This window comes from Triturus cristatus, chromosome 6, assembly GCF_964204655.1.
Source record: "Triturus cristatus chromosome 6, aTriCri1.1, whole genome shotgun sequence".
NCBI classification, from domain to species: Eukaryota; Metazoa; Chordata; class Amphibia; order Caudata; family Salamandridae; genus Triturus; species Triturus cristatus.
Genome location: NC_140589.1, coordinates 910,051,220 through 910,076,461, shown reverse-complemented (window position 1 = coordinate 910,076,461; position 25,242 = coordinate 910,051,220). Strand labels below are relative to the sequence as shown.

Genomic DNA, 25,242 nt, shown 5'->3' with positions numbered 1-25,242 from the left:
TACCAGAGTCTCTGCTTCATTCCGGACTCCTCCTTTCAACTACGCCTTTCATCTCTCCTAATGGCATCCCCCCACCGGTACCTCACGGTCTGTCCCTCCCCTCTCCTTGTCCTCCTGTCCCCCCGCTCTCCTCGTTACCCTGTACCTCCCTTCATCAGAGGCTCTCTCTTTTTATTTCCCATTAACTCGTTCTCCAGCGCCGCAAGGTCATTCCAATGGCAATAGCACTATGTAAATATAATTACTTTACTGCAAATAAAAAAGCAAAAGTAAAGAACATTGCAATTTTCAATGCCAATAGCTCCAACTTTAACAAATACGAGACCTATTGCATTGTAAATGCTTGTTTAAATAGTTGAGGAGAGGATGATGTGGATTATTCCTCTAAAATTTAAGATATGAAAAGAACTATTGACTAGGCACAACAGGCAAGCCATAAGAGCAGACTGACTGTTTACAGTGACAACCTCTTTGATAGGTTTCCTAACTGACTCCAGGAGTTACATGTTAACAAACTCATTAATACCCTCAGGATTTAGAGATCTGCAACTTATAACTAGGGCTCCCTGTTTTATGGTATTTCTTTTTTTTACGTTTCCATCTGTATTTTATCCATATTTATTTTTTGGCCATTTTATTAGTAATTATCCATATTTTTTTGTGGTTTGCGAAGAAATGGAGTAAAAAAGCGTACATTTCCACTTTTATTTAACTGATAAACATGCACTCATACTTTGATGACTGTCACGTTTTAGCAAATTCAGCAGCCAAATATAGCAAAACACTACAACTACAGATAAATATTAGCAATTTACTGCAAATATATTTTACCATATGCTGTATTTAAGGATAGCTTAACTTGCCATCTATCTGCTCATCTGTTGTCCTGGAATTCAGAGCATACAGCACAATTTAATAAAAATATGTTCTCACATAGTCTCTAAGCGCTATAAATAACAGGCGTGACCATCACTTAATGTAATAGTATTCATTTTACTGTCCTTAGAAGGAAGAGTTGGCCTTGCTGCTATTCAAACTTAAGGCGGGTAGAACACCATCTGATGGCAGCGGAGAGCGTTTAACTCACCAAGCAAATATGTAGAGGCCTGAAGAGGTTGACAGCAGTGCTGGATAAAACCCTGGTAGTCAAAATGTCAGGTCCTGCTCGCAAATTGTCTCCTAATTGGCAATGCACCGAATTATTTTTACAAACCGATGGCTGCTGCCAGAAGATGAGCTTTTAGGATTTTAAGAGACAAAGGGCCATATGTAGGTAGCTAAATACCGGTCGGCAACGGCCAAAAATCGGTAAATTTCCCGTTACCAACCGGTATTTAGGCAATTGAGATGTAGGAGGCTGGATTTAAGGATTCGGTAATTTACCGAATCGTTATTTTAAGGAATCAGTAAAATACAGAATCGGTAAATTACTGAATCCTTAAATCCTATGTAGGGAGCACTCAAGTGAGTGCATTTTTGTTTTAAGGATTTGTTATTTACCACCAACTACAGGTTGGTGGTAAATATCGAATACCTTTTAAAAAGTAATTTTGCGCTTTTCTAGAAATGCCATGTGGCAGACATACATGCCCTTAGGGCATGTATGTGCGCCACATGTGCACACATGCACGATTCAGGGGTGCAACAGGGTGTCAATGTGACACCCTGCCACCCTTGAATATGCTCCCCCTATTACCGAATCGGTATTTACCGAATCAGTAATAGTGAATGGCTTCCCATTCATTCCTATGGGCCTCCAGGCCCATAGGAATGAATAGGAAGGTATTCCTTATTACCGATTCGGTAAATACCGAATCGGTAATAACGAATATTACCGAATCGGTAAAATGTACCGATTTTTTACCTACATTCTATTTACCGATTCTTAAATACCGAATCGGTAAAATTTGGTATTTCGGAATCGGTAAATAGAAATTACCTACATATGGCCCAAAGTGTTATGTGAATCTGATGTCTCTGGTTTATGTACATTAAGTTGCTAATGGGTACAGTACATTAATACAGTATTTTCTCTATAGAGACTTTAATGTAAAGTTTTCGTTTCTTTGACAATATTTAAGAAAGCTTATTTGCAATTAATTTATTTCAAGATCAAATCAATTTTATTTTGATCCATTGTCGCGGGGCCCCTAAAAGGAATGAGGCCCATAGGCCGGTGCCTACTTTGCCTATTTGATAGACCCTTCTTCCTCGGCTACGTTTGTGTTGAAGGCCAGTTTTAACTGTTACGTACGAAGATGTATGTTTTTACGCGCTTAAAGTGAGTGTTTGTGTGTCCCTTTACAGCCCAGCTCTGGTCGTGTAGTAAGCTACGCTGCGGTGAGAGAAGACGGTCTGACGTACGCTGCTCTTGTTCAGATGACTGCCTGGGACAGAAGGACTGCTGCACAAACTACAGGAGTGTCTGCAAAGGTATGGCAAGGAACGACAGCTGGCGCCACATTGTGGCGTGAGTTGTCACTGCATTCGTTATAGCTATTTACATCACCTGAGAAGAGTCTTTTATCCCCGGGCTTCTGAAATCAAGATTGGGCAGCGTCATATTTTCCAATCATCACCTTGGCATATAATGTTAAAATACATTATACAAGAAGCAGGGTGCATAACAGGGATTAAAGGTGAAGTGGAAAGGGAGAATAATTCGAATTGGTAGGAGTTCAAAGTGAGAAAAAACAAAACGATTTTCAAAATGACCAACATTCTTGAAGACTTTCAAAACAGAGAGGGATTGAGTGTGCCTCTTTTTTTCTGTGCGTGTGTGTGCAAAACTTCCTGATGAAATCCGACAGACATCGCACCATACCCAACTGAAAGCATCTGTACCCAACTAATTACCAGAAAATACATCTGTTAGGAGGGTGTAACACCTCAAACACCCCCCTGAAGCTATGTCCCTGTCTGAAATACAGTATCAACTTCATCTTCAATAACTAACCCAAATCTAACAGGCACCTTCCAGTTAACCAGCAGCACTCCTGCAGGCTTCCACTGAAAATGATGACGCTTCTTTGTCAGGGCTTAATTTATAAAAAATATAAGTGCCGGGGCCCTCGTCGAGAAGCCACTGCAGTTTGCACCACACATTGCCACTGTACTTACACAACTACTAACCATCACACTGCTTGCTACAAGTTTGACAATTCAGACTGTTCAAGGCCGCCAAAGCTTTAAGATTGGCTTGGGTGGCAGGTATTAGTTGTTTTTAATGTATATTGAATGAACAAACAACTGTTTTTCTGCTCATCTTTAAATTACACAAGCAGCGCCACTATGTGGCAGCTGTCATAAGTGCAGGTTCTGACAATTAAGTGCAGGTTCTGGCAATTAAGTTCCAGTGCCGAGCAGTGGAAACCACCAGCTCAAATTAAGCTTGGTGGTGCATAGGCACACTGTGCTAACACAGATGGGTGGAGTCAATCTGCTTAGCTAGGTACCTTGTCAAGTCAATTTAATATGGTATTTGAACAGAACAAACGTAACTGAAAGGCAGCGTAGAATTTATAGTGTTCAAGGCAAATATGCTGTCAACGAATGATTGGAGGAGTAGCTGGGCTGTGATAGTAGAAATAAAGTGTTTCTTTGTAACGGTGTAGTTTATTTAACGAGAAGTGCCTCAGCACTTTCCAAAACAGGAGCACAGCTCGGCAAGACCTAATAGATAACTTGCTGTCGTTCTAGATGCTGGTTGCACAAATGAAGAAAGCTGTTGCTTTGTCCTTTCTTTCTATAGTTTTTGTTCTTCAGTCTGATAGGTATCCTGGCTGGGTAAGAAGGTGGTTAGCCTATCAGTCAAATATCTGGTGGTTCAAGTTGTTTTGTAGGTGAATGTATCTGGTTTTGAATATGGTGTAGAATGGCAAGAAGTACCAGTGGAGTTCCAAAAGGGTGGGGGTGATGTGGTCATATTTCTTCTGGCCCTTCATGAGCAATGTGGTGGTGTGTAGGACACCCATAAGAGGGCCTATTGTGGTGTTAGGGAGGCACAGGAGGAGGGTGTTGCAACCATGATGCAAGAGTTTGAGTGCTTGAACTGCAGCTCTGAAGTCATTTTCTATGAGAAATTATTTCTCTCTCTGTATAAGAGAAGGTTGGAAACAGAACATCTGTTCCTTGTGGGTGGGGTAGGTCACCAGGGTGAGTCCAAGAGACTTGGGATTGGGAGAAAACTGCACGTGAAATCCATCAAGGTTCATGTTGTTGAGTCAAGTACAGAAACGTTGTTGTTTGTTGACTTTGGAAAAATAACGGAAATTATGTTTTGGTCTAGTTGAGTTTCAATGAGCGAAAGGAATCTAGGGTTGGAAGAGGGGCAGGTAGTGTTTGAAGCATTGAATGCCTGCAATGAGGAGACTCTCAAGTACGGATGTCTGTCGTTATCATACTGGTGAACTTTGAAGACAATATTAGTGAGTGCCAGTGGGCCCCATGTAGAAATTGAAGATGGCTAATTCCTGGGGGCTCTATAGGTGAAAGGGTTCTTCTGAGAGCTTGCGGTGGCCATTGCAACAAAATGGTGTTAAATTGATGTATAGAAGGAGAACCAATGAAGGACATTGACAGTGAATAAAACTAGATATTTCAGCATGTGGTCAAGGGTGGGATGACTGACCATGTAGGTAGAGACTCAGGTCAAACAAAATCAGGAGGCAGGGGTCATTTTTAGGTCAGGCCTTAGCCAAGAACCGTTGATTTTACTAACATTATATGTATAACATATTTATGGGGGTTTGAAGTAGCCCTCCTCATAAACGTGCTTATATTCACATGGGACAGTGGATCAGCCCTCTTCAGCCTCTAGCTAACTTAACTGTGAGTGATGGTGGTCTATCTTTTGACAAGAAGCAGATCGACATACAAAGTAGCTTCCTTCACTGCCAGGGACTTCTGCAGTTCTTTTAGAGACCCACACATTTTTTTGCACTTAGCCATTTTTTGAGGTTGAGAGTCCCACAGTGTTCGCTACAGTAAAGTTTTGTAAAGCCATGACAAAACCTAACAATCATTGACACAGCTAAAGCGCTGAAAACCAACACCAGACGTATGGGCTCTGTCAATGCTTATGATCTTTGGCCAGTATGGTGTAGACTATGATTTCTAAGGTAGCTGCCTCTGTCTTGCAGTATGATCTAGAGCTACTCAACAAGTAGGAGATGGGTGACAATTATGCAATCCTGGAACTGTAGGTAGACTGCTTTTTAATTATCTTTTTGATGGAGGATACAGGAGTGATGGGCCAGTAGTTGGTGAGGTCATCAGGATCTAGTGTGGGTTTGTCCATGAGTGGCAGGATCAGGCCTTTCCTAAGAACTTCTGGAAAGCTGCCTTCAGTGAGGAATGGTGGGTAGGGTTAAGAAACGTTCCGTGTAGACTGCTTTTCGAAGGATAAGGGTAAGACATCATCTTCATAGGAGATGACTTTGAGAGTTGAGGATGTCAGCAATGTCGGCAAGAGACAAATGTTTGAAATTTTACCATTATGGGATGCAGCGATGGGGGTGTCAGAGAAGAAGGAAGCTTGTTGTGACTGAATCACCTGTCATTTTTTCACTAAAGAAGCAGTAGGTTGCATTGCACTTGTCTGTGGATGGTGGAATTGGAGGACTGGCAGGAGGCTGATGCAGTGTTTAATTGTCTTGAACGGAATTCTTCTTTTGGTAGTGGCTTTATTTATAGAGTAGGTACAGTACTTAGCTTTGTCTTCATGTTGTGCAGAGGTACTTAAGTACTGTTCAGTTGCCAGGAGTTCTGTTTTTCTTAAAACTTGTTTCGCATCCATAGGTGGAGTGTTTGTTGTTAACCAGGTCTTGGCAGGAGCAGGGTGCTGAATAGCTCAATTTGCACGTGTATGTTTTAGTTGGAGTGTGGGTGTTAACATGGGTTTTCAGAAATGTGCTGAAGGTTTTAGAAAGCCGTTGATGTTGAATGTCGAGGTGCCGGTGTTAGAGATGAGTTTGAGCTTTAGGTTTTCAAAGGAGAAGTCTTTGTTCTCCGTGGGTTGATCTTAGTGTGTTGGTCGGATGCTAAAAGGAGTGATGGGCCTGACAAGGTCATCTTTCCATCCAGTCCACTTGGATGGGAGGTTTACATTCAACAGCTGGTGATGTCAAGAACATGGGGAAAATTATTTGGCCTTTGTAGTATGATCTCTCGTATGTGCAATCAGTAACTAGAGTGCTAGCATTCTGTATATATGACAAAAATGTGGCACACCTAAACACCATCTTAATGGAATCAAAGCTGTAACACTGAAAGCATTTCGTACAGAGAATCTTGTAGTAAATATAGAAATTACTGAGCGTAACAACAAAAAATTCTCCCAAGAAGACTGCCCTAGAGAAAAAAAAGAACCAGATATAGCCCAAATATATCCAAGTGATAGAAATTTGCAATTCCCCTAAATAACAAATAATCAAATGATCAATCGGGATAAAAATAGCAAATAGTACAAAAGCCTGTTTTCGCTAATTGAGAACTCAGAAAATGTGCCCTTGTTTTAGTTTTCCAGACAACTAAACAAAAAAAAGAAGCCCCCTTATTTAGTTAATTTCAAAAGGAAATGCTTTAGATTTTACAGTTTTGCTTCCATCAAGATGACTTCAGGTATGCCATGCTTTTTTCAGAAATACAGTTATTTAGGCTCTAGTTGATCATTAGAACATTGTGAGGAAGAAGGGAACAGAGGCTGAGACTCAGATATTGGAGGTCAGGGGAGAGGGAGCAGGGCCACAGGGAGCAAACTGAGCATGCCAGGCAGATGGGAGCATACATGCCAAATTGTTTAAGCTGCAACGACGGAGACTTTGAAAAAAAAATGGGAGGGATTTATTTTTCCTATTGACCTACATGGAAGCAGAGAAAAGTTTGGAAATCTAAAATAAAGCTGTTTTGGGGTTATAAATTCGTGAGTCTCCTGCCTGAATCGGGTCTGTTGGGATGTATGGGCGAGAGGGGCAGAGGCTGCACAACGGATCATGCAAGGCAGGCTGGAGGGGCCGTGACAGCACAATGGACCATGGAGGGCAGAGGGAGGGGTGAAGGACAACAAGCCAACCATGCAGGACAGGAAATATAGACTAGCACAACCTATCTTTGTGGGCAGGAGGGAGGGGAACTGCCAAACTATGTAAGGAAGGAGGGTTGGGGTAGGGACACAGAATTATACAATGACGGGCAGGAGTTAGGTAGTAGGGGCAGTAACCTGACCACTGATGGCAGGCAGCAGGGGTAATGGCAGCACAATAGACCACACAGGGCAAGTAGAGGATACTGACAGTACAACATGCCATGGGGAGCAAGAGGGAGTGGGCAGGGGCACGCACGCAAACAACAGAGGTTGCGGGGAGAGGAAAGAGTAGCAAGCTGACCATGCAGGGCAGGCAGGAAAGGCAGTAGCAGCACAATGGACCATGAAGGGCAAGAGGGAGGGGCAGGGACATACCAAAAGTCTATTGGGGATGAAGGGGATAGGGCATAGACTCAAACAACTGAGGGAAGCGGGTGGTGGGCAGGTTCAGAGGCAGCAAAACAAACCATGCAGGGCAAGTGGGAGTGTGAGTGGCAGTACAACGGGACATGTAGGGTAAGAGGGAAGGGCAGTGGCCACACAACGGACCAGGGAGTAGTGGCGCAGTTTTGGACAATAAAGGACGGGAGGAGACAGGGGCTGCAAGCTGGCCACACAGGGCAGACAGGAGGCATAGCATCAGGACAACAAACCATGCAGGGCAGGTAGGCGGGGGCAGGAGCATACTGATGGACAACAAAGGGAAAGCGGAGTGGGACATTAGCAGAAGCAGCAAGCTGATCATGCAAAGCAGATAGGCTGTAGTGGAAGCGCAATGCACCATGGAGATCAGGAGGAATGGGATAGCAGCATGCACACAGACAATGGAGGGCAGGTGGGACATAGTCAGGAGTTGGGGCAGCATGCTGACCGCGTAGACCAGGTGGGAGGGGGCAGTTCCAGCACAGCAGACCATGTATGGCAGGCAAGAGAGTTAGTGGTAGCACAACGGACCATTTTGGGCAAGAGGCTTTATCATTAAATAGGGTTTTTCATTACAATTCCAAAGACTCCAAACATGATATAACTACCTGCTCCCAAATTTGAAATGAGATCTTAGAAAATGCAATAAGGAATCTCCAATGTTATCCCATGGAAGGGGTAGGCGTCACTGTAGTGAAAACAGAATTTAGAAGTTTTTCACTACTCGGACATGTAAAACTTAAAAGTACATGTCGAACTTTCTAATCACAATGCACCCTGCCAAATGAGCTACCTAGGGCCTACCTTGGGGTGAAATATATGTGTAAAAAAGGGGAATTTATGGCTTTGCAAGGATTTATTTTGCTATGTCGACATGGCAGTTTAAAACTGTATTCAGACGGCAGTGGCAGGCCTGGGACACGTTTTACTGTGCTACTTAAGTGGGTGGCTCAATATGTGCTGCAGGCCCACAGGAAGCATTTAAGTTACAGGCCCTGGGTATATTGTATACCACTTAACTTATGTATAAATTAAATATGCCAGTAGAGTATAAGCCAGTTGTACCTTGTATTAGGGAAGAAAGCACAAGCACTTTAGCACTGGTTAGCAGTGGTAAAGTGCACAAAGTCCTAAGGCCAACAGAAAACTAATTCAGCAAAAAGTGAAGGGAAAGAGGCAAAACGTTTGGGGGGACCGTGCAGAGAAGGCCAGGTCCAAGAGCCATATACTTCAAAGTGGTTTTTTTGTTTGGCTGTTTCCTTGATGCTAGTAATTGGATTGTTGGTTGTGGGGGGGCAAAACCCTGCTTAAGTAACAGCTGCAATTCTTGTCAGGGTGAATCACAAAAGACACTAAATTAACCTGTGCTTAACCCTCTGGTAGCTTGCTACACCAGCAGTCAGTCTTAACTTAGAGGCAATGTGTAAAGTATTTATTCAGCACTTAAACAGCAATAGAGTGAAAGCCGAACAAAAGAAAAATCGCACACCAATTCAGAAAAATAGAATAAAATGTAATAAATTATTTGACAGCAAAACTACAAAAATCAGTACATCTGGAGTTATGAATTTTTTAAGTTTTTGGTGTATTGTAGCGCCTAAATGAGCAACTCGCCAACTACGGATATCTATTCATGCAAGAACAGGGCAAAGTTGAAAGCTATGGCCTATCGTGGTGGAGCGTGGTCCGAATACAAGAAGTGGATTGGGCCCGGTGTCGGTTTACCTTCGGACTTGTAGAAATTTCAAATAAATATGTCTGAGAAGGTAAAGTTCAGCAGGGCAAGGCAGTCAGTGGTGTCAGAGGAGGAGGAATCATTCTCAGGAGCTGCTGCACAAAGTTGCTGTGAAGATTTCTATGTTCAGACTCAGGGGCATATTTAAAAGGGCTTATTTCCACTAGAGCGTCACTTTGTACGACATTCAGGTGGCGATAACCCCTTCGCCTTATTTGCAAGGCAGCTTTAAGCCACTTAACATGGTTTAAAGTTGCCTAGTAATTAATGGCCCTTTCACGCAGCACTTGGAGTGAAAGGGGCAGGTAATTAGTGTTGCAGTGGGCCATCTGCTGCAACACCCAATGCTTTTTTACGCTGCCCCCCTATTTACAAGGGTGGCATAAATATGGGGCAGTGCCAAAAATAAGGCCACGGAAAACCTGGGCTTAACCTGGGGCAAAGAGGTGAAATGATTAATTTCTCCTCGTTTTTGCTGTTTCTAGAAAGAGCAAATCGCCAGTAGGGATTGTTCATGTGCACGGATGCCTGCGTTGCAGGAAGGTGTCCCTTCCTGCACATAAACAATCATTAGAAAATGACGAGTTGCATGCCTCTATGTGTGCTGCATTCTGAAGGCCACATAGAAGTTACAAATCACCATTATTGATTGTTTATGTGCAGGGAGGGACACCTTCCTGCAACGCAGGCACCCTTTCACTATGGGAAAACAGCGTTTACAACGCTGTACCCACAACACAGTAACTTTACAATGCAGTTGTTACAACAACCGCGTTGTTACCACGTGTACCATTACATCGCAAGTCGTATCAACGACTTGCTGTAGGGGGCGTGCAACACCAGGAAATGTGTTGGATTTTAAATCCAACACCTTCCCTACAGTTGCACAAACTGGAGTAGGAATAGTAATTAATACTATTCCTAAGTCCAGCACACCCTCTACAGAAAGTCGTTGCTACGACTTGCGATATAATGGCACGCGTGGTAACAATGCAGTCGTTGTAATGACTGCGTTGTAAAGGCATGTGTTGTAAACACATGCCTTGCAACATCACGTAATCGCACTATGGTGCAAGTGTGCCTGGGTTGGTGCTACGCGATTAAATTTAGAGCCAGCACTAGGGGAAGCACAGGGGTGCACCGCATTCTTGTAAATATGGTGCATCCCAGCGTTTTGAAACTGTCGGAGCGCAGCGTTAGCAATTTTAGGTTCACACAGCGCTCCAACAGTTTTCATGTAAATATGCCCCAAGTCTCCTTTATGGAAGTCGAAAATCTCCAGCAGGACGAAACTGCAGGCTGTAGCTGATGAGGGCTCAACAAGGCCAGATACCTTTCTGACAAAGAGTTGCTGAAAAGGATTTGCTACTCTGAAAGAATGTAGCATGAGCTGTCTCAAGGTCAGGCCGACCGGCGATGTACATTGGGCACATTGGCAAGCAGGTAGATCCCGGTCTTCTCTCAGTTTGTAAAGCACTTTTAGGCAGAAATTCCCATGTTTTGGATTTCCACTGGTTGGGCATCTTTAGCATCACGTTTAAGGGTCTTGTACTGTGGTCACTCTGTGGGGGGTCAAGAGTCTCTTCAGACCCATTCAAAGAGCATTTTAAAAGTTGTTGGAGCTTTTTGTGTCCTTGTAACTCTAAACAGGTGGCCAGCAAACATGCCCTTGGAGTCACTTTGGTCCTGGACCCAAGAATAAAAGCAGGTATCAAGCATCACAGCAGTCCTCTGTGGGCACAGGACAGGCTTTAGGTAGTAATACAATCTTCTTGGAGCAGCAGACAGTCCTCTGAAGTACACATCAGGCGCCAGGGCAGTCATTCAGGTCCTCCATAGGTCCAGAAGTAAACTGAAGAGTAAGTCTGAGTGTCTTATTTTTATACCTGGTGACAGCTCTGTGGTGGAATAAACTTCTATAGTTTTCCCCTCACAAATGGCCCTGGAATTTCCTGTCTTGCTGGCTCTGGAGTCACAAAAGGCTAGTGTGAAGTTATTTGTGTGTGTGCTGAGGCAGCTCCTTTGAAATGTAAGTGGGACTGTGCACAGCTCCACTCATCCAAATCTATCAGACTGGCCCATCCTGCCAACACTTAGTCCTTTTTTCTGTTACAGTCTGGGAGGACACAAAGGTCAACTACTAACCACATCTAGCAGGCACTTAATACTTAGGACAAGAAAATGCCAACTTTCTGAAAGTGCCATTTTCAGAATTGTGACTTTACCATTAAAGAGAGATTTAAATAGCAATTTCTTAGATACCAAACATAACATTTCTACCTGTTCCCATGCATAGGTTATCACTTATTAAATGTAATAAGGTAACCCAATGTCATCCTATGGGAGAAGTAGGCCTTACAGTAGTGAAAAATAAATGTGTGAGTTTTTCAGTACCAGGACACATAAAATTGAAAAGTCCAGGTCTAACTTTTTAAATACACTGCACCCTGCTATCTGGGCTGTTTATCGCCTACCCTAGGGGTGACTTATATATACTAAAATTAGAGTTTTAAACTTGGCAATTAATTTATTTTGCCAAGTCAAATTGGCAGTTCAAAACTGCATTCAGGATGCAATGGCAGGCGCAAGACATGGTTTATGGGGCTACCTAAGTGGGTGACACGATAAGTGTTGCAGTCCCACTAGAGTAATGAAAATGTGCATACCCCCTATATCATACATTCTGATTTACTTTGTAACCAGATAAGCCAATCGTTTGTATCTGTGATTGCCAATTAGGACTTCACTTATATTTTCTAGACTATTCTCTAGCCACTAGGCTCCTTCACATCTCTTTTTATCTATGCACCATTACATTACATTTTCTCTTGGTTAAGTAATTTTACTTTAGCCACTGCCCGTAATGCATTCAGTAGTGTGCTATAAACATGTATGACACAATTATAAAACTTATTACATAAACATCACATTCAACAAAATGTATACACAACATAGGTTATTGTTACCTGGGAAAACGTGGTGAAAACATTAATAAGTGTCCAACACATGCAATCACAATAAGTGTATCGTGTGAGAAAGTGTCCTACATTGTAAACCAATCAAGGCTCCATGCTTTCATGACCTGGGGACATATTATAGTCCTCAGAAAAAAGTTCGAAAAGGTACCAGGTGGCTCTTAGGGGATATAAATACATATTGGGTGCTCAAGAAGAAAGAAAGCATCCATCATAGTCTTCTTCTTGTCTTCACACGTTTAACAGAAATCTTTTACTCACATTTAAAAAAAACTTGCACACGGGTAACAGCCAATAACAACTGCTCATTACCTGTATAAAGTAATAATATATATATATATTTTTTTAAACTTATTTTTATCGGTTTTCAATTGCAACCATGCATACATAGATGAAACGACAGACCTAGGATATGTAGACATAGTATGGGACAACCATTAGTTCTCAATACATATTATACCCCCCCCCCCTCACTACCCGACTGCTTATTCATTTCCATTTCGACAGTGGGAGATACACAGGGACTCCCTCGGTATGCATTCCAATGCGACCATTTTCTATCCCACTTCTTGGGGCATGCCCGAGCCTTAAAAACTGCGGTCTCCGCTAGCATGCATCTGTCCATCTCGTTAGCCCACAGGGTTACCCGTGGTGGGTTTACTCCCCCCCATCCTCTGGCCAATTCTCTCTTCACCAATGTATACCCCAGGGTTATGAAGTGCTGTTCAGTTTTCGTGAGGTCAGTTTCCTCCCATATGTTCAGAAGTCCCAGTTTTGGTGTCAGTACGATATCTTTCCCCAGGGAGGTTTGCATATGTTCTGAGGCCCCCTTCCAAAGTGTAAATATCTCTGGGCAGCTCCACAACGTGTGATAAAATGTGGCCTGTTGCCCAATAATATTTTTTTCAAACGTGAAACAAAATGTATTTCACTGTGTCTGTATCTTAATCTACTTTAAAAGCGTAAAAAACGATGTGTACTTTAAATCAAGCATTATCAAACACACTTGATAAATAGCCATGGGCCTAAGGTAAACAGTCAAATGAGCAGGGGGACCGAGGCCTGAATGGAAAAGTAGAGCTCAATCTCACCATTCAAAAACACAATATACTGGCATTTCGAACTTTGGGATAGCTTTCCTATTAGACTAATCGCAAAAACTGGCTGCAATTTGCAACCAGTAATTTAGTAAATGCTGTAGAATTTATGTAACCTCACCTATGTACTAGTTGGTTGGTGCACAAAATTCTGAGTCAGATTGGGTCACTATTTGATCTACTTCATTAATATTCATGAGGTAGGTCACAAATTGCACTTCCCTCTGATTGGACACTGTCACATGGATTATGGACTGCAGTGGTAAGAAGACCACCATGTCTGTGAATGTGTTTAAACAAAGATTATATTTTTTTAAATGCTGTCCGATTTCCTTAAAGAAAACAGAACTGCATTTTGAAAAAAAAAAATTCAGCATGCACATAGAGGAAGGGTCCAAACAAGACCATTCTCTCTTGCAAGGGAGTCCCTCCCTCATGTTAGGATTGGTAACTTTTAAATGGTTTGCAAACCATTGATACATTGCATGCTGCACCAGTATTCTCGAACTGAGCATAAAGCATGCCCCTTCCAAATACTGAATCATCATCCAGTCGCAGTTCTGTTTTGGGAATCGATGAAACTCTTCTGATTCCTAAAATGGGATTTGTCAATTGCAAAGAACATTCTTGCAGCTCCAAACTCAGAAACAGAGCATTTGTGACAGAAAAGATGGTTGCTACCTGGCCCTTTGTCACTTAAAGTTGCACATTGTGAATGGGGCTTTAGTGGTGATAGCGGGATAGATAAGGAGTGTATTTGCACTGTGCTAACATAGTGCAAACTCGAGACTCTGCAATATCACTCAGATGAACCTTTATCTCGAACTATGGCTTAAATCACAAATCAATAAAATTGCAATGAAGCAGATATTGCCCCATAGTAACAAAAGAGAGGAATAATCTTGCAAACTATAAAGGTTTATTTAAAACTTAGTAAAGTTACAATCTCCAATCAAATCAAGTAAACATAAATCGAAAATCCCCTGGATACAGTATACATGAATATAATCCAAAGTATTTAATTACTAATGCGAATATTGTGTTACTAAAGAAACCATATGCAAATCAAAGAGGTCTAATTTCCATAAAAGAAACTCCCTAATACTAAACTGAGGTTGTGGGATAGGTCGAGGAAATTCAGAAGCAGCAGGCCCCGACATCTGACTGCTAAGATTGACAGGGGTCAGAGATCTCACTAACTAACAAACTTTACACGGTTAAAGTTTAAGTTCCATCCAAGTGATATATTCACACAGAGCAAGAACCAATCAAAACCCAAAGTCCTCTCTGTACTTGGTGTCAGCCTCCTTCTCATGGTTTATACAATGCCAATGTCTTCCCTATTGCGACCTTCACTATATCTCACATCTCGTGATGGTGCTGAATTCACTGTCCAAACTAATTGATTGCTACCTGACGACCATCAAACTGTAAACCAACAGAGAATAACATTTGTAAATTAGCATACAGTGTCTCTGGTGCCTGAAACTAAGAAAGTGTTATGCACAGCAAGCAAGCACAAATGCAACGTTTACTTAAAAAATGAAGTAAGGCACTTAGGCCTACTGTTGACAATGTTAAATTGCACCTATGATAACTAAAATTAATCAAAATATATGATTCATTCAGTCTGCTAAACCTAAATATAAAACAGTGGAAAAAATTATTTGTGAATATATATGCAAAATGATGAAACATTCAGTTGTAAATCATATATAAACTAAAATGAACAGTGATTATGATAGTTGAAATTAACATATCATTAAGCACAAATGAGTGAGAGTGACACTGCGCCATCAGCGGTACCTGCATTGATCCATGGGAATGCAGTCATTTATCCTGAAGCTAGCATCCTCCACACACACAATGTAAGGTGCCAGAAATTGACAGCTTATGCTTTGTGAATGTTTGCCGTCTACGTGCAGCAGCCACGGCCCGTATAGGGCGTGTTAGCGGGGCGGTGACGTTTGGCGGGGGAGGGGCAGGGTGGGGGGTTGTAAAATGCGGCATACGACCGATTTCAGGTAAGTTACGAAGAAAGGAAAAAAAACGAATTTCGTTGTGCGTGCTGCATCACCAAATGCGATGCAGTGCGCGCAACAAATTAGTTTTTTTTTTTGTTCGGAACTTACCTGAAATCGGAGGTATGCCGCATTTTACAACCCCCCACCCTGCCCCTCCCCCGCCCCACGTCACCGCCCCGCTAACACGCCCTATACGGGCCGTGGCTGACGTGCAGTGGTTGGTAACTATTCCATGCTTTTCAAACTCAAGAGAAAACGTAGACTATATGTGCCTTACCTTAGGTGTCACAAGATGGGAGGAATGATCCTTTGCCACCCCTTTCCATATTGACTCACAAGAGTTTGCAATGTGAATAAAAGCATTCGAAAGTCGAACAGCTTTCCACATGTTCGCCCATGTCTACCTGCGACATTGGATTATCTGGTATGAGGGGAGGAAGTTCATCACTTCGGTGAGAGCTGCATCTTCTAGGCACATGTTAGGAACCAAGTAGGCTGTCAGCAGAAGGCACAGTCTCCATGTCTCCATGGTGCTCAAAGATGGTGCTGGTCCGGAGCACCTGGTGCAATGGTGTAATGCTCTGTAATGTACCACAATATAGGCCCGGGTAGTCACCTAACCTTTCACCTGCATTTCCCCTGCCATTGTACTACATAACGGATCTTTGGTATTGACCTTTTTCCTAGTTAGGTACTGCATAAACTATTGTGTGGTTTTAAAACTAGCCTTAATAATTATGCCTTAGGATTCTCAGAATCACAGCAGTATTACCATCTTCTGCATAATAACTATGTATAAGGGTCATCCCTTTCGTCATCCTTGGCCGACATGACACAGCAAGGTAGAACCCCTGAGGGTACCTTTTTGGGTATATATACACCATATCTTTGCTGGGGTAGACAGAGGAGAAAGACTTCCATGCTGACACACTAATGCGAGACGCTGAGGTTCCTGCACGCAGACACTCCAGCTCGCAGTGGTCTGACATCCCTTGCAGGGTGTCCATCTCGAGACCAAGACGGGGTCCCACAGTCTCTCACTTCAGCTAATGGGGTTGACTTCAGCCTAGGATGATTCTTGGCTTTACACCCACATACATGCTAGGTACACTTAGGTACATCTAGTTAGGGTTACATAATAGGAGTACGTATTATTACTGTTGTGTATTTATATACCTGCCTGTATTCATTGTTGTAGCACTATGGTAGAAATCTACCATCCATTTAGGCGTTTGCAGTGACACTGTGAGTTAGCTGGTATACAGGCTAACATACCCGGTGGGGGTGTCTGGAATCAGTCTGGACACCAATCCCACAGTTGTTGGACTTGTCGCTTTTTGCAGGGTCATCTCTAAACTGTTTCCCTTTCTCCTAGCCTTTTATCTAGCATTGTGTTGGTGGTTTTAGGACTCTGGGTACTTTAGCACTTCTGTTCAGTGTAAAGTGCATGTGCTCTCTGTGTTAAATATGGTAAGATTGGCCTTCACCTGTTTGGCCTATTTAATTTACCTGTCAGTCCCTTGTAAAGTGGTATCTCATATATCCAGGGCTGGTAAATTAAATGCTACTGGTGGGCTTGCAGCGCTGATTGCGCCACCCACCAAAGAAGCCTTTTTACAACTATCTCAGGCCTCTGCCATTGCAGGGCCGGGCGTGCAGTGTCACTGCCGCTGTGACGTGGCACCTAAAGTGTGTGCCATGTCCGTGACCCCCCTTTTACTACATGTCAGTCACCCCTAAGGTAGGCCCTAGCTAGCCCTATGGGCAGGGTGCATTGTAGGTAAAAGATAGGACATGTACCTTAAGTGTGTGACATGTCCTGGTAGTGACAAACAGCAATTTGGTTTCTCGCTACTGTGGGGCTGCCCTCCCATAAGAATGCATTGGGGATTCCCTGATAAGTGTTTCAGTGGTAATTCCTGATATGAGAGGCGCAGCGTGGTCAAGTCTGGTATGTTTGGATTAGTAATAATAAATGCTACGCAATGGTCTGCGCAGATTTATTATAACTATTTTAGAAATGCCACTTTTAGAAGTTGGCATTTCTGTGTGCTATGTGTCTGCCTGCCTGATGTGAATTGCCTGTCTGGCTTTTGAGTGACAGGGGCTGGGAGGTGTGTGTGGCTCCAGGAGGGGCAGGGTGAGTCAGCGGTAGGCTGAATGGGACATCTACATTTGGAGTGGTGGTAGGAGAAGTCCCTGGTCCCTGAATAGGAGTGTGCCTGCCCTAGTGAATGCTGGCTTCACCCCCCTGTGGTGTGTCTGATGACGAGCCCCCACCTGACAAAGGGGAAGAAGAGCCTTGTAAATAAAGTGCTCCGATTCCCCCCTGAACCAGTTTTTGCTGGTTCCCCAAGCCCTGTGCTGGCGCAGGCAAATGGAAAAGGTGATATAAATGTAGGGGCTGTGCCTCCATGAAGGTGTGCTGTTCCTGTCTGGGGGGGGCGTGCGGCTGCTGGGGCCCAGGAGGAACCGCCATGGGGGCTTACCTCCCTGCTGGAGGGCCCTGTGTGCTGGCCCCCCTGGGCCCAGCTATGCCCCTGAACCCTAGAGGGTCCTTGCGCCCTAGGAGTGCTTTTCCCTTTCACTTTCCATGACTTTGGGAGACTTTTGAAACTCCTAGCACCTCGTGAGCGCTGTGCTTTATTTCTTTATCTGCCCAGAGAAGAGGAGCGCATGGCCTCCGCAGCGCTGGGCTGCAGAGGCATCCCGAGGGAATCCCGGCTTGTGCATTCTCCTTCACAACTCAGGGATCGAGCCTATCCTGCTGATTTATGCCTTAAAAACCGAGCAGGAGCCCACCCCACATCGGTGCCTTAAAATGCGGATGCCCACCCCGCTTATGTTGTGTCTAAAGCGGGAGCCCAACCCGCTTTATGGCGATCGAGTATTGCGTTTGCAGAGAAAATCACCACCGGCTGCCCGAGCAGGAAGTCAGGCAGCGTGATGCCTGACGTGGGTCGGGACTTCCACCTCCCCGAGGGAAGCGCCGGAGAGGAAGTCCGGAGCCTCGCGGGCTCCACATTGAAGTCCCGGGTCCCAGGAGGCTGCCCAGGTGAAGGGAGAAGTAGCAGGCGAGGCCGCCGATGGCCACCGATGGCAGAGCGGGGCTCCCGTGAGTGAGGGAAGCTCCACGTGCAAGGCAAATGCTGACGCCCTGCGAGGAAGAGTTCCCCTGAAGAACCGGTGAGTGGGGGGATCCTCCATTTCCCTGGGTGGTGCCGATCGAGGCACAATGTCGATGGCCAGTTTCTGAGCGGCCCCGCATGACAGAAGGCCGCTCCTACGATGGGGCCATTTTGTTCTCAGAGTCCCTGACAGGAGGGGCGCGTCGGGGCACATTGTCGGTGCCGTCCTCCAACGTGGGGCGTGTTTTGCTTCAAGAGCCCGTGTGGCTCCAACGAGGAGCACAGTAGTTTCAGGGCCCCAGTGGGGGTCCCGAGGGCCAGTGGTGCCCGTGCCTAATTTCTTTGTGGGGCTTTTAACAGCTGACTCCTGCCTGGCAGAGGGCAGCTGCAGCGTTGGGCAGCATTTCTCGTGGTGATAGAGTCCCTGAGTGGACAGGAGGGCACAGTGAGTGCCAGTGATGATCTCAACTGCACGGCAATTAGCGTCGGCTGCTACGTTTAGGCCAACAGTTCTATGGGGCATTTTTGTGAGTGAGACAGGAGTGAGGTACACTCCTGTATCCCAGCGCAATTGCGCACGTGGATACTGCTGCATTGGCAGCCGCCCTGACATTTGGACATAGGGCAAGTGAGCCCCTTTGAGAAGGCCAGTTGGCCTGGGGTCATAGGTAGGATGGGGAAAGGGCTCAAGGCCCTAAGGTGATGTATGCACCTGGTAGTGGTGTTACTGTGGTGCACTACTGAGTTTCTGCCGGATATGTATAATGTGCCAAATGTGATTTATGCACCCTGGTTTATGCCTTTAATGATGTTTATTCTCATGAGGTTTTTGCGTAATGTGTTTATGCTGGTGAGGCCTAATGCGTAAGGTGTTTATGCTTAGGAGGGTGTCTAATGTTAAAATGAGAATGCTTAGGTCATTGTGGTACCAGTAGTTACTGGTTGTATTCTACATTTATTATATGGCCTACATTTACTAAGTTCACTTTGTGATGGTTCTGACAGTGGTCCCAGTGGCCCTGTCGGGTGTATATAATCCCCTGTAGATATTGCCCAGTGCCAGTTGGCACAGTGTAAATGTGTGATTACTATTCAATGTGTTTATGATAATACAAAGGCTATTTTCGATATAACCGTGTGTGGAGTTTCTTTTGTGGTGTGCCTAGTGTGTAGCTGCTGTGTGTGTGTTGCTCAAACGCTTTACACATTGCCTCCGGGATAGGCCTGACTGCTTGTGCCAAGCTACCAAGGTGGGTGAGCAGGGGTTATCTTCAGCGTGTAACTCCCTCTCCCTGACTAGAGTGGTTGGCTCTGCCTGGCTTTGGCGCAAGCCTTAGCCAACCAGAGATCCCATTTCTAACAACAGTCTATGTTGTCTAAACGTGCAGATCCTATATAGGTTTATAGGAACTACATGACAATGGTGCCCGCTCTGGTACAAGCATGTACCCTATTCCCAATGAGGCCCTCAGTACTAGTGTCCTCTTAATCACGGTGGATCTGATAACATCCTTTAGCAGCCCCAATGTAATTATGAGATTTGGGGAACACTGCCAATACATTTTATTTTCACACTGAGATTTGGGTTACTGAAAATCAGAGAGGAAATGAATAATTACTGGGGAAATTTGACCTGGAACTACCAATTTGTCGTTTCCAAGCAGTTTCTATGGTAACCCCAGCCTTTCAGAATTACTGATACCCCTATTATCAGTAACTCTAGGCGAATTTACTGGGAGTGTTAACAGGCGACTTATAATGTGGGACTGCATGTTTTAGTATTAATATTATGTTGTTGTCCAAGAGTTATTGTAAATTTTACCTAATGACAGAAACTTCAGAAATGTTCTTTAGATCTTGATTATATTCAGATAATTATAAATATTCTGTCCTGCTTTTAGGTGACAGATCGTGGGCAGAAGACAAATGTGAACCTCTTCCTGAACCCCAGTGCCCAGAAGGGTAAGACCTTACTTGCCTTGTTTTAATGGGATCGCGCTTACTTTGTTGCACAGTCTCAGAGCAGACTCTGTATACAAAGAATGGTTCAAAATATGTGAACATTAAAGTGTTCTAATATTGCAAAAAACAAACTTGTGTTCAAGCATCTGAGCACCGATATTAGAATAGTAGGTTCTCTTATGTGCCAATTGTTTTTATTGTTTTTTTAAAGCAAAAAGCCAAATGTGATCAGAAAAGTACTTTGTGCCGAGTTCTTTAGTACATAATGACTCCAGTGTATTATCTATGCATCACTTATAAATATCTCACATGAATATTAAAAATGAGGCTTCACCCGCTGCCCAAGTGACATCGGGTCAATCTCATTACTCCCCTTGTGCAATTGATTTAAAACGTATATAAGTAACCTGTAACCTTGTTCTCTTTTATTTTGTCTCTCGTGTGCTCTACAAATAATATATACAAGTTCAAATCCAGTGTATCTGATGCTCACACTGATTGTAATTAGGACCCTTGGTTTTAAGGCATTTGTGTTTTTGACATTTCCATCGGTATTTATCCATATTCTTTTCAGATTTTGCCTGTATTTATCCATATATATTTTGGGTTTTGTGAAAAAACTGAAGCTGAAACTAGTATATCTACTTGGATGCCTGTCAAATTTAAATAGTATGAACACACATAGGTGATAAATCAATACACTGGTGTGAAAATATGTACATTTTAATATCAGCCTTATGGACAACCTAGTTTAACCCCTTGCATGCTGCGGACGTCACGGTGGGCATGTGCGGAGGACGGCCGGGGGCCGTCCGAACCCCACCCACTCATTAATTTGCCCACACAGCGGGAGAATTTGCGCAGCGAGCAAGCGGTTAAGCCTCATTACTAAAGGTATCTTTTTCTAACTACCTTACCTGTCAGTTCACACAGCTATTGGAAAGGCAGTCGTGACTAATAGCATTTAGAATCACTCAAAAACCAACCTAATTTCCGCTTTTATCCACATTTAAAAAACGATACAGGCTGGAAAATAAATTGTTGTGTGTCTGCATTTATATGCAAAAATCAGTAAAAACAGGAAACATGAAACCTTAATTGTAATCAATGATTCTTTTCAAGCATCCCTGCATTATGGACAATGCATCAAAAATATATATGGTATCTCTTTACTATCTTGCAGTGGTGACTGGGGCCTGATGGAGATATATACAGTGGCAGCCGGCATGGCTCACGGGTGGTGGAACGGGCGTGGGGGTTGGGAGGATGCGCAGGGGGTGCAATGTAGAAAAAAACAAGACACTTACCTTGCCGCCGGAACCTACGTCTCTGCTGCTGCTCTCTTCGTCGGACTCTCCTTAGCAATTACAACTCTGCAATGCAGCATTGTGATTGGTCTCAGCATCCTGGTTTGATGCTCAGACAGGGAATGGGGGCCTGGGTATGTTCTCCATGCAGGCTGTAATGCAGCCTGCATGGAGAACAGGAATAGTGCGCATGACTGTTTTGGGCGGCCTGAGAGGGCCGGTCAAACAGTCATATGCACTTAGGAGTGGGCAAACCACTCCTACCCTACCCGATCCAGGTAGCAAACTGAGCATTATAAAGCGGGGCAGAGAAATGAAGGCATATGTGCCAGTCTACTCACTAAGCCCGACTGGCAGAATGTTGCAGCTGATGGGGGTATTTCACAGAGGTGAAGACGAGCAGGTGCTGTGTCCGGGAGCTTAGAGTATTCTACTTTTATAATGGGATTCAGATGGTGTGGTGTGAGGTGGTGGCATGGCAAGTGACGGGTTATGGCCTTGCCCGGCCTACAGTACTTAAGAACAAAATGAAGAAATGCTTGAGTCTTGAATGTATCACTATTGCAACCCATCATCAGAAAGAGTCTACAATCATAGAACTAGTTTAGTGCTGAGCATTGGTAAATAGCAGCACAAATTAATAAGTGCAAGATTCACATCTTATGGATGTCTGGTACTCCACAGATATTTTGGAAAGAAGTGGCTTCCCTTATCCAAACCATTACCAAAATCAACCTGCTACGCCTTTTGATTATTTTGTGAGAGGGGGGCTCCAACATGGAAGATTTCACAACACACAAAATAAAGTCAACCACCAGTGCCCTTATATCATACCACTTGCATAGATCATTTTGGCCAATAAATGAAAGTCTATTGGTAACCATCAACTGATGTGTAGTGTAATAGAATTTAGCATTTAGAGACCTCAGAAAAGATCAGGGTGCACATCTCACATTCATATGAGTCTGAGGCTCCTTCTTGTCATCACACTCAGCATGTTTTTTCTTGCCTGATTTCTTTCCATGTGATAGTTCAACAAGTTGTACATTTGTACTGTCACTTCTGGTACCTGCTTTTAATGACTTTGCTATTTACATTTTTGTCAATTGATTAATTAAAAACGAGGTACAAAACGAAATCCCTGAGCTCTTTGGAAAGGGCGCTAAGACCCCAAAAGCACTCCAAGGCCGTATAAATGACCAAAGGGCTTTTTACATAATGCTTTTGCTCTCAGTCATCTAAAAACATCATTATCTTTGGACAAGTACTCCTTAAAATGGCTGCTAGAATCTTTCAAATTCCACTTGTTTTGTAAGGAATGTTCTACTCTTTTCATGGATAGTAGGATTCATCATTTCATTATTCCATTATCTCACAGCACTCCAAAACCATTGGCATTCTGGCTTTCACTTTTGATCTTCTACTTTCTGTTTTGCTGGCTGGATTAGTTGCACAAATACATACATCAGTGTGAAGTGCTGGGCGTGTATCCCAGCAAAAGTCTGTCCTAGTATAAAATGTGGAGAATGGGTTGTTCTATTTTTGCTAATTATTGCTGTATTCGCGTTAAATTCGACATTATACGCAATAAATTTCGTCTTCCACACAGTCCAACTAATACCTGTCTGATCTCCTTTAATCCGCCTAATTGAAATCTGGCAGGTGTACCGTGCCATCTAGAGAGAATTGTGAACACCAGTTTCTATGTTTGAAGCTGGTTAAGATATACTTGCTTTTTAAGTTCATACCTATCACTAGTCCTCCTTTTAGATAAAAATTTCAATTTTTTTCACCAAGCATCCTAGTATTTCCACAATAGAAATATTATAGAGGTTAGCAGATTCGTATAAATGTTAGTGATTAGTTGCCTTTCCTTTCACTTGGTAAAACATTCATTGTTTGCTCTAAAGAGGCTAAATGCCATTATCCCCACTTTTTAGAAGTGACTTTATGAATGCTGGCAAGGGATATTCAAATATGCCAAAGCCTAATGGGTTTAATATTTTATATGGGCTGTGGTGTAAGAAGTAGAACTTCTGGTATTGAGTTTAGCTGGGCTACCACTGTCATGCTTCAGGATTTTGTTTCTTATTTATTTGTGGAGAAGTGTGGCTCACTGGTTAGAGGAGGCAGACCTGGAAGCAGAGGTCAGCCCGGGACCAGGGTTCAATTCCCGGCTCGGCTGGGTCTTGAGTCCATAAATGTCCATGGACTCGATAATTCTCGCTCCAGTGCATACTCGATTCATGGGTTCACACTCTGCGACTCTGGGCAATAGCTTGCTTAATCTCCACATGGGCCCCTCTCGCAGCGGGATGCCTGGCTTTCACCTTGCGGATTCTCTGCTGGGTTATCTCACAGGGGAATACCAGGACGGGTTCCCTAAGCAAGCGCTTAGAGACCGCTTGGTGATTTGCGCTATATAAATTCCTGCACATTTACATTTACTATGGGGTTGATTACGATGGTGGTCGGATGAGCGTCCAATTGCCATCGCTGCGGGAAAGGGACTGGCCGACAGGAAAAGGGGACCAGCACAAGCTCCAATGGCAAAAGGCATGTTTTCCAACATCCCTGTGCGAGGCACCTCACAGTGCCTGACACATGGGACATGGATATTTGGGGGGTACCACAGATGCCCCCTGGGCCTCATAGCGGAGGCCCAGAGGACATGGGAGCCCTGCTGGGGGCCCCAAAAGGTCGGACAGCCATGGAAAGACTATTGGAAATGGACATCATAATCCTTACAGTGGTACCTGAGGAGGCACTGCTCCTATTGTAGGAACTACAATCTGACTGACGATCGATACGTCCAGACTGACCGCATCATAATGTGGCAGGCTGACCGCTCTGCTGGATGTAGGTGGGACCGCCACTGATGGCCTGTTGTGGAGGTACCACCGATATCGTAATCAGCCCCTATATTCTTTTAAAGGCTATTGCCTTTTATTTTTATTTGAAGCAAGGGAACACATCTCGTCTCTACAGAAATCATTTGAGTCAGGAATGTCATGGATCGATGCCAACACGATTCATTCAATGAGTTTCGGTGATCTTTAACATGTTCCTTTTCAAAGATTTATTGGCCCTTTATGTCTGGAGCGAGAGTACCACAGTAAATCAAAATGCTTAAAAATATCAATAACGAGAAACTTGTTTCGTTCAGATTGTGCCAGGCTGAAATAGCAGAGAAATCTGCAAAGCATCAAATTAAAACACTTGACACATTTTCACAAAGGGAAAAAGTATTTTTTCAGTTAATCAAGGACGTGTCGAATTGCTCTAAATAGTTGGGAATAGCAACCAGTATCACTGGTGAAGAACTAACTATGTTAGGAGGTCAGGAGTGGGCTCTAAAGGGCCAATTCCCCAGCTTTCGACTATTTGACTCTCCAGTAATGTTTGATGTATCATGCTTGCAAACTTCATAAAACTATTGCATCATATTGGAGTCAATGCAGGCACTGTAGAGGATACTCTCCTCAATTCTTGACCTACTCGAGAAAT

General features: G+C 43.7%; 1 protein-coding gene across 8 annotated transcripts in view; it reads left to right on the top strand.

Annotated features, from left to right (window-relative positions):
* The window catches only part of ENPP3 (ectonucleotide pyrophosphatase/phosphodiesterase 3), a 783,610-nt gene that overhangs the window by 277,435 nt on the left and 480,933 nt on the right, over positions 1–25,242 (top strand). For all 8 annotated transcript variants that reach the window (XM_085611575.1, XM_085611577.1, XM_085611569.1 and 5 more), the window contains exons 5-6: positions 2,308–2,433; positions 20,368–20,428. In XM_085611575.1, the coding sequence (XP_085467701.1) occupies positions 2,308–2,433; positions 20,368–20,428 (187 nt within the window). The remainder of the gene's footprint in view (positions 1–2,307; positions 2,434–20,367; positions 20,429–25,242) is intronic.